This window comes from Oncorhynchus mykiss, chromosome 22 (genome assembly GCF_013265735.2).
Source record: "Oncorhynchus mykiss isolate Arlee chromosome 22, USDA_OmykA_1.1, whole genome shotgun sequence".
In the NCBI taxonomy this organism is placed as follows: Eukaryota; Metazoa; Chordata; class Actinopteri; order Salmoniformes; family Salmonidae; genus Oncorhynchus; species Oncorhynchus mykiss.
In genome coordinates this window covers 52,153,275-52,166,074 of record NC_048586.1, presented here as the reverse complement: position 1 = coordinate 52,166,074, position 12,800 = coordinate 52,153,275, and the positions used below count along the sequence as shown (strand labels likewise).

Below are 12,800 nucleotides of genomic sequence, written 5' to 3'. Positions count from 1 at the left end.
TTTTTTTAAATGAAAAATCGTACAATTATAACTCATTTTGAGCAAATTCTGAATTTGCGATTTAATTGCAAATCGTTTGACAGCCCTAGATAAATGGTAATAGAAAATGCTTCAGACGTGAATATTCAAAGCTGGATAAAACACTACATATAATCACCATAGCGTTGATAATTTGGTTGATGGATGATGTGACTATTTTCCCAGTGGGGGCGTCACATGGTGGACTGTGACAGGTGTTAAGGTCTGGGTTGAGCAGGCACAGTGAAGTAGAGGCAGAAAACAAAAGGACATTTTTCAACATTTATTTAGTTTCAAACACATTCCAGTTCCCATTTTTTTGTTCAATGTTTTTGTTTCTATAAATATAATATGCTAGTTTAAATCAGACCAACAAACAAAACAATCCAAGAAAATGTAAAGGGGTACAGGAAGTGATGCAGCCCAAGAGGTAGACGTCCATTTTCTCAACTTCTCCATAGCTCAAACAATTCCATTATCCACAAAGCAGTCACATGCTAAAAACCCTGGGCTCCACCATGCCTCTGGACTATAAATACACAGAGTTAGAATCACATGTACTGTCAAGTAACCAATGAAATGACTTGTTAGGTTAAACACCTGTGACATTGACAGCCATGTAGTTGGAACGGTAGACCCCCGCAGGCGAGCTAGCGATCAGATTCATCCCTGCTTCCTCCACCACCTTGGAGGCAGCTACTGAGAACAGGCTGATGCGCTGGTCAAATCAAATAAACAATCTCAGGAGATGAATGACAGTAACATCACTGATTAAAAGGCTAAAAACAAAACCCTCTACTGTGTCTGTCCCTCTTACCTGGTCTCTAGCCCGTTCTGCAGACACCTTGATCCCCCCACAGGGGGCGCCAGTCACATGGCCGTCAGTGACCACCACAGCGAAGCGGACAGAGTTGTGTCCCCGGAGGTCGTGGCGCTGCATCTCCTCGGTCATCTTGTCCAGGGCACAGTCAGTGTAGGTACCTCAAATCAAATCAACGTTTATCTGTCATATGCCCAGGATACACAGTACTATACAGATCAATGACATGCTGACTAACAGGCTCTCAACACATTAGAGTACAGATCAATGACATCCCGGAGTCACATATTCAATGGAAGAAAACAATGGAAGGCTAGATCCATGAAGAAGAAGCATGCAAATGAGTCTTGGCGATCTTACCTTTACCCAGGTAAGACTTTAACCAGTCAATACCATCCATTTTCCTGACAAAGTTTTCTCTGCTGGTGATCTCACTGATGAGCTCCTGTGTCTGGGAGAAGTGGAGTCCCCCCAGCAACCAGCTGATTTTCACCTGTCTGTTGTACACCTCCTCCCGGAGCCTCAGGGCAAACTCCCTCGTCCAATCTGCCACCTTCTTCACCAGGCTTCCTGGAGGGGGCTGCTGCAGGGCGATGCTCTCAGAGGAGTCCATCACGAAGTACAAGTCAATGGGACACTCAGTCACTTCTGCAGGAAGACAGAGGACATCATATTATCTGTTTCCCAAATGGCACCCTATTCAATACATAGTGCACTGCTTTTGAAGTACAGGTCAATGGGACACTCAGTCACTTCTACAGGAAGACAGGACATCTACTTCCTGTATATAGCCATGTTATTACCTGGTACTTCCTGTATATAGCCATGTTATTACCTGGTTCTTCCTGTCCATAGCCATGCTATTACCAGGTACTTCCTGTATATAGCCATGTTATTACCTGGTACTTCCTGTATATAGCCATGTTATTACCTGGTACTTCCTGTATATAGCCATGTTATTACCTGGTACTTCCTGTATATAGCCATGTTATTACCTAGTACTTCCTGTATATAGCCATGTTATTACCTGGTTCTTCCTGTCCATAGCCATGCTATTACCAGGTACTTCCTGTATATAGCCATGTTATTACCTGGTACTTCCTGTACATAGCCATGCTGTTACCAGGTACTTCCTGTATATAGCCATGTTATTACCAGGTACTTCCTGTATATAGCCATGCTATTACCTGGTACTTCCTCTATATAACCATGCTATTACCTGGTTCTTCCTGTACATAGCCATGTTGTAATTTTTACTCTTTAATATTTTTTTAAAATTCAATTTGTATTTATTATTTGTGTCAATGTAGCCATGTTATAAATTTAAGATAGGATAGGTCGTAGACAAGGCTTTAAAAGACTTACCATCATAGGGGGATGGTCACAGACAGGGTTCTAAAAGACTTACTATCACAGGGGGATGGTCACAGACAGGGCTTTAAAAGACTTACCATCACAGGTGGATGGTCACAGACAGGGTTCTAAAAGACTTACTATCACAGGGGGATGGTCACAGACAGGGCTTTAAAAGACTTACCATCATAGGGGGATGGTCACAGACAGGGTTCTAAAAGACTTACCAATCACAGGGGGATGGTCACAGACAGGGCTCTAAAATACTTACCATCACAGGGGGATGGTCACAGACAGGGCTCTAAAATACTTACCATCACAGGGGGATGGTCACAGACAGGGCTCTAAAAGACTTACCATCACAGGGGGATGGTCACAGACAGGGCTCTAAAAGACTTACCATCACAGGGGGATGGTCACAGACAGGGCTCTAAAAGACTTACCTTCACAGGGGGATGGAGGAGGGGGTGGAGGATGGACATCTTCGTGGGTCCAATTGCGTATGATGGTGATGATTTCTGTGTGAGTGTGAGTGTGGGGTCCTGGTCCTTCGTGAATTTTTGGATCATTATGTGGGTCTAGTCTTCCAGGCTGTTGTGAAAGGGTCACTGCAAGGCAGCACATTAACACAGCCACTGATTTCATAGCCGTGTTCCTCCAGGCCTGGAGAAGGAGATAATAGAGAGGGAAGTTAGTTAAGACACAGATGTTTTTCATCTGACTGTAATGTTAAGACACAGATGTTTTTCATCTGACTGGAATGTCAAGACACAGATGTTTTTAATCTGACAGTAATGTTAAGACACAGATGTTTTTCATCTGACTGTAATGTCAAGACACAGATGTTTTTAATCTGACAGTAATGTTAAGACACAGATGTTTTTCATCTGACTGTAATGGTAAGACACAGATGTTTTTCATCTGACAGTAATGTTAAGACACAGATGTTTTTAATCTGACAGTAATGTTAAGACACAGATGTTTTTCATCTGACTGTAATGTTAAGACACAGATGTTTCTCATCTGACAGTAATGTTAAGACACAGATGTTTTTCATCTGACAGTAATGTTAAGACACAGATGTTTCTCATCTGACAGTAATGTTAAGACACATGTTTTTCATCTGACAGTAATGTTAAGACACAGATGTTTCTGTTAAGACACAGATGTTTCTCATCTGAGAGTAATGTTAAGACACAGATGTTTTTGTTAAAACACAGATGTTTCTCATCTGAGAGTAATGTTAAGACACAGATGTTTCTCATCTGAGAGTAATGTTAAGACACATATGTTTCTCATCTGACAGTAATGTTAAGACACAGATGTTTCTCATCTGAGAGTAATGTTAAGACACAGATGTTTCCAAGAGTGTGCGAAGCTGTTAACACTTTTGTGGTTACTACATGATTCCATATGTGTTATTTCACAGTGCATATAACATAGTGTATAACATAGGACATAGTGTCTATAATACTGTTAGGGGTTCTTCTACATAGAAGCTCTTAGTAAATCCCAGGTCATAGTGTCTATAATACTGTAAGGGGTTCTTCTACATAGAAGATACTAGGAAATCCAAGGTCATAGTGTCTGTTGTGATGTCTTCACTATTACTCTACAATGTAGAAAATAGTAAAAATAAAGAAAAACCCTTGAATGAGTATGTGTGTCCAAAATTTTGACTGGTACTGTAAGTATTCAGACCCTTTGCTATGAGATTTGAAATTGAGCTCAGGTGCAGTCTGATCATATTTGAGATGTTTCTACAACTTGATTGGAGTCCACCTGTAGTAAATTCAATTGGTTGGACATGATTTGGAAAGGCACACACCTGTCTATATAAGGTCCCACAGTTGACAGTGCATGTCAGACCAAAAACCAAGCCATGAGGTGGAAGGAATAGTCCATAGAGTTCAGAGACAGGATTGTGTCGAGGCACAGATCTGGGGAAGGGTATCAAAATATTTCTGCAGCATTGAAGGTCCCCAAGAATAGAGTGGCCTCCATCATTTTTAAATGGATGAAGTTTGGAACCACGAAGACTCTTCCTAGAGCTGGCCGCTTGGCCAAACTGAGCAATCGGGGGAGAAGGGCCTTGGTCAGGGAGTTGACCAAGAACCTGATGGTCACTCTGACAGAGCTCCAGAGGTCCTCTGTGGAGATGGGAGAACCTTCCAGAAGTACAATCATCTCTGCAGCACTCCACTAATCAGGCCTTTATGGTAGAGTGGCCAGACGGAAGCCACTCCTCAGTAAAAGCCATGACAGCCCGCTTGGAGTTTGCCAGAAGGCACCTAAAGGACTCTCAGACCATGAGAAACAAGATTATCTGGTCTGATGAAACCACACTGGACTCTTTGGCCTAATGCCAAACGCCACATCTGGAGTAGACCTGCTGGCACCATCCCTACGGTGAAGCATGGTGGTGGAAGCATCATACTGTGGGGATGTTTTTCAGCGGCAGGGACTGGGAGACTAGTCAGGATTGAGGGAAAGATGAATTGAGCAAAGTACAGAGAGGTCCTTGATGAAAACCTTCTCCAGAGCACTCAGGACCTCAGACTGGGGCAAAGGTTCACCTTTCAACAGGACAACGACCCTAAGCACAGAGCCAAGACAACTCCGGAGTGGCTTCGGGACTAGTCTCTGAATGTCTTTGAGTGGCCCAGTAAGAGCCCGGACTTGAACCCGATCAAACGTCTTTGGAGAGCCCTGAAAATAGCTGTGCAGAGACACTCCCCATCCAACCTGACAGAGCTTGAGAGGATCTGCAGAGAAGAATGGGAGAAACTCCCCAAATACAGGTGTGCCAAGCTTGTATCGTCATAGCCAAGAAAAACTGAAGGCTGTGTAGAAGAACCCCTTACAGTATTATAGACACTATGACCTGGGACCTGCCTTACAGCGGCAGCGTAGCCTAGTAGTTAGAGATTTGGACTAGTAAGGGAAAGGTTGCAAGATCGAATCCCCGAAAAATATGTCGTTCTGCCCCTGAACCAGGCAGTTAACCCACTGTTCCCCTGAACAAGGCTGTTAACCCACTGTTCCCCTGAACAAGGCAGTTAATCCACTGTTCTCCTGAACCAGGCAGTTAACCCACTGTTCCCCTGAACAAGGCAGTTAACCCACTGTTCCCATGAACAAGGCAGTTAACCGACTGTTCCGCCAAAACCAGGCAGTTAACCCACTGTTCCCCTAAACCAGGCAGTTAACCCACTGTTCCCCTGAACAAGGCAGTTAACCCACTGTTCCCCTGAACAAAGCAGTTAACCCACTGTTACCCTAAACCAGGCAGTTAACCCACTGTTCCCCTGAACCAGGCAGTTAACCCACTGTTCCCCTAAACCAGGCAGTTAACCCACTGTTCCCCTAAACCAGGCAGTTAACCCACTGTTCCCCTGAACAAGGCAGTTAACCCACTGTTCCCATGAACAAGGCAGTTAACCGACTGTTCCGCCAAAACCAGGCAGTTAACCCACTGTTCCCCTAAACCAGGCAGTTAACCCACTGTTCCCCTGAACAAGGCAGTTAACCCACTGTTCCCCTGAACAAAGCAGTTAACCCACTGTTCCCCTAAACCAGGCAGTTAACCCACTGTTCCCCTGAACCAGGCAGTTAACCCACTGTTCCCCTAAACCAGGCAGTTAACCCACTGTTCCCCTGAACAAGGCAGTTAACCCACTGTTCCCCTGAACCAGGCAGTTAACCCACTGTTCCCCTGAACCAGGCAGTTAACCCACTGTTCCCCTGAACCAGGCAGTTAACCCACTGTTCCCCTAAACCAGGCAGTTAACCCACTGTTCCCCTAAACCAGGCAGTTAACCCACTGTTCCCCTGAACCAGGCAGTTAACCCACTGTTCCCCTGAACCAGGCAGTTAACCCACTGTTCCCCTGAACAAGGCAGTTAACCCACTGTTCCCCTAAACCAGGCAGTTAACCCACTGTTCCCCTGAACAAGGCAGTTAACCCACTGTTCCCCTGAACCAGGCAGTTAACCCACTGTTCCCCTAAACCAGGCAGTTAACCCACTGTTCCCCTAAACCAGGCAGTTAACCCACTGTTCCCCTGAACAAGGCAGTTAACCCACTGTTCCCCTGAACAAGGCAGTTAACCCACTGTTCCCCTGAACAAGGCAGTTAACCCACTGTTCCCCTAAACCAGGCAGTTAACCCACTGTTCCCCTAAACCAGGCAGTTAACCCACTGTTCCCCTGAACAAGGCAGTTAACCCACTGTTCCCCTGAACAAGGCAGTTAACCCACTGTTCCCCTGAACAAGGCAGTTAACCCACTGTTCCCCTAAACCAGGCAGTTAACCCACTGTTCCCCTGAACCAGGCAGTTAACCCACTGTTCCCCTGAACCAGGCAGTTAACCCACTGTTCCCCTGAACAAGGCAGTTAACCCACTGTTCCCCTAAACCAGGCAGTTAACCCACTGTTCCCCTGAACAAGGCAGTTAACCCACTGTTCCCCTGAACCAGGCAGTTAACCCACTGTTCCCCTAAACCAGGCAGTTAACCCACTGTTCCCCTAAACCAGGCAGTTAACCCACTGTTCCCCTGAACAAGGCAGTTAACCCACTGTTCCCCTGAACAAGGCAGTTAACCCACTGTTCCCCTAAACCAGGCAGTTAACCCACTGTTCCCCTAAACCAGGCAGTTAACCCACTGTTCCCCTAAACCAGGCAGTTAACCCACTGTTCCCCTAAACCAGGCAGTTAACCCACTGTTCCCCTGAACAAGGCAGTTAACCCACTGTTCCCCTGAACCAGGCAGTTAACCCACTGTTCCCCTGAACAAGGCAGTTAACCCACTGTTCCCCTAAACCAGGCAGTTAACCCACTGTTCCCCTGAACAAGGCAGTTAACCCACTGTTCCCCTAAACCAGGCAGTTAACCCACTGTTCCCCTAAACCAGGCAGTTAACCCACTGTTCCCCTGAACAAGGCAGTTAACCCACTGTTCCCCTGAACAAGGCAGTTAACCCACTGTTCCCCTAAACCAGGCAGTTAACCCACTGTTCCCCTAAACCAGGCAGTTAACCCACTGTTCCCCTGAACAAGGCAGTTAACCCACTGTTCCCCTGAACAAGGCAGTTAACCCACTGTTCCCCGAAACCAGGCAGTTAACCCACTGTTCCCCTAAACCAGGCAGTTAACCCACTGTTCCCCTGAACAAGGCAGTTAACCCACTGTTCCCCTAAACCAGGCAGTTAACCCACTGTTCCCCTGAACAAGGCAGTTAACCCACTGTTCCCCTGAACAAGGCAGTTAACCCACTGTTCCCCTAAACCAGGCAGTTAACCCACTGTTCCCCTGAACAAGGCAGTTAACCCACTGTTCCCCTAAACCAGGCAGTTAACCCACTGTTCCCCTGAACAAGGCAGTTAACCCACTGTTCCCCTGAACCAGGCAGTTAACCCACTGTTCCCCTGAACAAGGCAGTTAACCCACTGTTCCCCTAAACCAGGCAGTTAACCCACTGTTCCCCTGAACAAGGCAGTTAACCCACTGTTCCCCTAAACCAGGCAGTTAACCCACTGTTCCCCTAAACCAGGCAGTTAACCCACTGTTCCCCTGAACAAGGCAGTTAACCCACTGTTCCCCTGAACAAGGCAGTTAACCCACTGTTCCCCTAAACCAGGCAGTTAACCCACTGTTCCCCTAAACCAGGCAGTTAACCCACTGTTCCCCTGAACAAGGCAGTTAACCCACTGTTCCCCTGAACAAGGCAGTTAACCCACTGTTCCCCTAAACCAGGCAGTTAACCCACTGTTCCCCTAAACCAGGCAGTTAACCCACTGTTCCCCTGAACAAGGCAGTTAACCCACTGTTCCCCTGAACAAGGCAGTTAACCCACTGTTCCCCTAAACCAGGCAGTTAACCCACTGTTCCCCTAAACCAGGCAGTTAACCCACTGTTCCCCTAAACCAGGCAGTTAACCCACTGAATACTTGTGTAAATTTGCACAAAAAAAACAACAAAAAAAAAAAAAAAAAAAAAAAAAATGTTTTTGCTTTGTCATTATGGGATACTATGTGTAGATTGATGAGGGATTAAAAAAATACATTTTTAAATAAGGCTGTAACATAACAAAATGTGGAAATAGTCAAGGGGTCTGAAAACTTTCCCAAGTCTATGTAGAGACAGAATTGTTTTGGATACAAACTATTATGACCCATCTATGAAAAGCTCTCACAAACACGTACAGTACATGTCATTTTTGCTCTTTGACCCTCACAAGCAACCGTATAGTTGTTAGAAGGTAAGGGGTTCTTCTGCATAGATCATAGTAAATCCCAGGACATAGCATCTATAATACTGTAAGGGGTTATTCTACATAGTAGACCATAGTAAATCCTAGGACATAGTGTCTATAATACTGTAAGGGGATCTTCTACATAGTAGACCATAGTAAATCCCAGGACATAGTGTCTATAATACTGTAATAAGATCACATAGTTGCTGTCACAAACTCCAAACTCCACACAGTTATCACTGACTAGTTAGATATTCGTTTCCCACTCAGAAAACAATTTCTGTACTTACAACATTCTTATAAATTCATGATCAGGTTTTTGCTTGAAGGCCCATGTTTTTATTATTGATATTTGTCAATAAAACTCATGAATGAGTTTAGGGTTAACGCAACTGTTTATGTCCAATTATTTTGTGTTCTACTTGTAGCCCGGGTCGGGTTTAAGGTTTGGGTTAGGGCAGAGTTAAGATATAGGTTAAGATTAGGGTTAGGATTATGGTTAAGATAAGGATTAAGGTTAGGGTAGGGTTAAGGATCAAGGTTAGGGTAGGGTAGGGTTAAAATAAGGATTAAAGTTAGGGTTGGGGAAGAAGCTAAAATAAGGGTTAAGATTAGAGCTAGGGTAGGGTTTAGATAAGGGTTAAGATTAGGATTAAGATTAGGGCTAGGGTAGGGTTTAGATAAGGGTTAAGATTAGGATTAAGATTAGGGCTAGGGTAGGGTTTAGATAAGGGTTAAGATTAGGATTAAGATTAGGGCTAGGGTAGGGTTTAGATAAGGGTTAAGATTAGGATTAAGATTAGGGCTAGGGTAGGGTTTAGATAAGGGTTAAGATTAGGATTAAGATTAGGGCTAGGGATAGGGTAGGGTTTAGATAAGGGTTAAGATTAGGATTAAGGTTAAGGGTAGGGTAAGGTTACGATACAGGTTAAGATTGGGGTTAGTGGATAATTAGTTGAAATGTTGGAATCTATGGACTCCCCTATAGACACCCTGGTTCGAATCCAGGCTGTATCACAACCGGCCGGGATTGGGAGTCCCATAGGGCGGCACACAATTGGCCCAGTATCATCCGGGTTTGGCTGGGGTAGGCCGTTATTGTAAATACAAATTTGTTCTTAACTAACTTTCCTAGTTAAGTAAAGGTAATATATATACAGTGTATATACAGTATATTTATATATATATATATATATATATATATATATATATATATATATATATATATATATATATATATATATATATATATATATATATATATATATATATATATATATATATTAAAACATCTAAAAAACCATCTATTTGGGACTATCCAAATAAAGTGTTACCGAGATGACGGGATGTTATTTGCGTCAGCCCTCTGTTCTCTCCAGAGAACTGACACCCGGAGTCTAAACAGGAGAGCACTTTGGCTTTGTCCCAAACCCTATTCCCTATACAGTGCACTACTTTAGACCAGGGCCCATAGGGCTCTATGGAACAGGGTGCCATTTGGGATGTATAAATAGATCCCTCCAGTTTAGACCAATGATGCATTTGTATACTGTACATGTTTTAGACTCAGTATACTACTAGTGTACAGTGTACACTATCTCATCAAAAGTACACTGTACACCAGTAGTATAGTATCTCGTCAGAAGTAGTGCATTATATAGGAAGTAGGGTGTCATTTGGGACACAGCTATGAGGAAAGGACATTTCTCCAAACAGATAACCACTGTCAAAGCTAACTATTCTGTACATTAAACATGACATCTTTACAACTGTACAATTGTCATGACATAGTTAGAGACTTGTTGTGTAGCCTAACAACAAACATTCAATACTGTAGAATCTGCAGTAGCATCTGTTTTAAAGACAGAACCCTAACTGAGATGTACATTACCTTGAGAAGTAGGTTAGTTACTCTAGTATCACATTTTTTGTTGATTGATCAATTAATTCCGTATGCCTGGGAAATCAACTTTAAGTTGTATGACCAATAAGTGAGCCTACTTCTTCTAAGTGCATGCCAATGTATGGCTGTAGTTACTCAATTAATTGAATGTGCTCTACATCAAAGTGATCGTCCACAACGTGTTATTTATGCTAGATGCTTTTATCCCACGTGACTAATAGCCATGCGTGCACACATGCCTCAATGTTAAGTTTAAATCAACATACAGTACTTTCCGTAAACACAGCACTACTACTGATAAGTCACGTTGGAAAAGACTTTCCGAATGTGACGGCAGCAACGGTAACAAACATTAAGAGCCTTCGACACAATTCACAAAACTTGATCATGAAAATCCATAAAAACGTTCAAATATACTCACCCCAAATAATCGTCAAAGACCCAAAAGCAAAGACCCAAAAGCACACAAGTGGATTTACATCGAATTCCACCTAAGACGAACCCGAGGACAACCTAGCACCAAAGAATCCTACTGTATCTGCAAACACACACAGTTTATATGAGGGTCAATCTGGGGTCAAATATCTTCCATCTGGGTATTCTGACGGGTCTGGGCTGTGGTCAACAGTCTAGGAGGCAGAGGATGAGATTAAAATAGCTGAGATGAGATCATGAACTGGGCTGTGCTGAAGTCTGTGCTGTACTCATGGGCAGGGCTAGGAGCATAGAGATGCTTTAACGCTGTACCGGCTGTCGTCGGGAGAAGGAGAAGAGGACCAAAGAGCAGCGTGGTACGTATTCATAATAATTTTAATAAAGATGAATACTGGAACAAAAACAACAAACCGACAAATGAAACAGTCCTGTAAGGTGCAACAAAAACACTAAACAGAAAATAACTACCCACAACCCATAGTGGGAAAACAGGCTGCTTAAGTATGGTTCTCAATCAGAGACAACGATTGCCAGCTGCCTCTGATTGGGAACCATACCAGGCCATACACATAGAAATAGAAAACATAGAAAACACAATATAGAATGCCCACCCCAACTCACGCCCTGACCAAACTAAAATAGAGACGTAAAAAAGGAACTAAGGTCAGGACGTGACTGTAGAATTCCATTCATTCCTACTGTGGAGTGGCTTAAAGCCTCTCACTGGCCAACACTTAGCAACAGCAATCTAGGGTTAATATGTGTAACCGATGTGAAATGGCTAGCTAGTTAGCGTTGGTGCGCGCTAATAGCGTTTCAATCGGTGACGTCACTCGCCTTGAGACCTTGAAGTAGTTGTTCCCCTTGCTCTGCAAGGGCTGCGGCTTTTGTGGAGCGGAGGCAGTGTTTGATGTGTGCAGAGGGTCCCTGGTTCGAGCCCGGGTAGAGGCGAGGAGAGGGACGGAAGCTTAACTGTTACATATACATCATTGGTCACAACAGGTCTAAATATATGTGTCATTACAATATTATGACATGGTTATGACCGTGTCATGACATGGTTATGCCACTAGGTGTCAAATAAAGGGTTAACATACAAATGGTACATTATGTTAACCCTGCTATGAACGTCATAAAAACAGGCTTGTTTGGAAAATGTGGAACACTGTGGGAAAGTTCTGCGTAACTTCTTAAAGAACAACATGTGAATACCAGACAACTCCCTGTAACTCATGTCTCTAATAATCCTCAGTAGGATCTGACCGAGAGCATTGCTGTAATGTAACAAATCTTTTGTGAAATTCTACAGAATCAGTTATTGGTTTGCTGGGAAGTCACAGTGGTTTATTCAATTCTGTGGTACGGAGTTAGGAGGCACAGGCTGGATATGTAATATCCCCTATGTAATATCCTCTATGTAATATCCCCTATGTAATATCCTCTATGTAATATCCCCTATGTAATATCCCCTATGTAATATCCCCTATCTAATATCCCCTATGTAATATCCCCTATGTAATATCCCCTATGTAATATCCCCTATCTAATATCCCCTATGTAATATCCCCTATGTAATATCCCCTATGTAATATCCTCTATGTAATATCCCCTATGTAATATCCTCTATGTAATATCCCCTATGTAATATCCCCTATCTAATATCCCCTATGTAATATCCCCTATCTAATATCCCCTATGTAATATCCTCTATGTAATATCCCCTATCTAATATCCCCTATGTAATATCCCCTATGTAATATCCCCTATCTAATATCTCCTATCTAATATCCCCTATGTAATATCCCCTATCTAATATCTCCTATGTAATATCCCCTATCTAATATCCCCTATGTAATATCCCCTATGTAATATCCCCTATCTAATATCCCCTATGTAATATCCTCTATGTAATATCCCCTATCTAATATCCCCTATGTAATAATCCCTATCTAATATCCCCTATGTAATAATCCCTATGTAATAATCCCTATGTAATATCCCCTATGTAATATCTCCTA

The 12,800-nt window shown here is 43.3% G+C and overlaps 1 protein-coding gene across 2 annotated transcripts in view; it reads right to left on the bottom strand.

The window, feature by feature from the left end:
• Positions 1 to 11,038, bottom strand: part of LOC110501989 (collagen alpha-2(VI) chain) — a 34,471-nt gene extending 23,433 nt beyond the window's left edge. Inside the window, exons 1-6 of one of the 2 annotated variants that reach the window (XM_036959530.1) lie at positions 10,769 to 11,038; positions 2,635 to 2,854; positions 1,199 to 1,486; positions 836 to 999; positions 619 to 736; positions 158 to 243 (exon numbers count right to left, since the gene is read on the bottom strand). In XM_036959530.1, the coding sequence (XP_036815425.1) occupies positions 158 to 243; positions 619 to 736; positions 836 to 999; positions 1,199 to 1,486; positions 2,635 to 2,836 (858 nt within the window). In that variant the 5' untranslated portion in view covers positions 2,837 to 2,854; positions 10,769 to 11,038. The remainder of the gene's footprint in view (positions 1 to 157; positions 244 to 618; positions 737 to 835; positions 1,000 to 1,198; positions 1,487 to 2,634; positions 2,855 to 10,768) is intronic. The other variant, XM_036959529.1, reaches the window with a different exon arrangement.
• Positions 11,039 to 12,800: the final 1,762 nt, after the last annotated feature.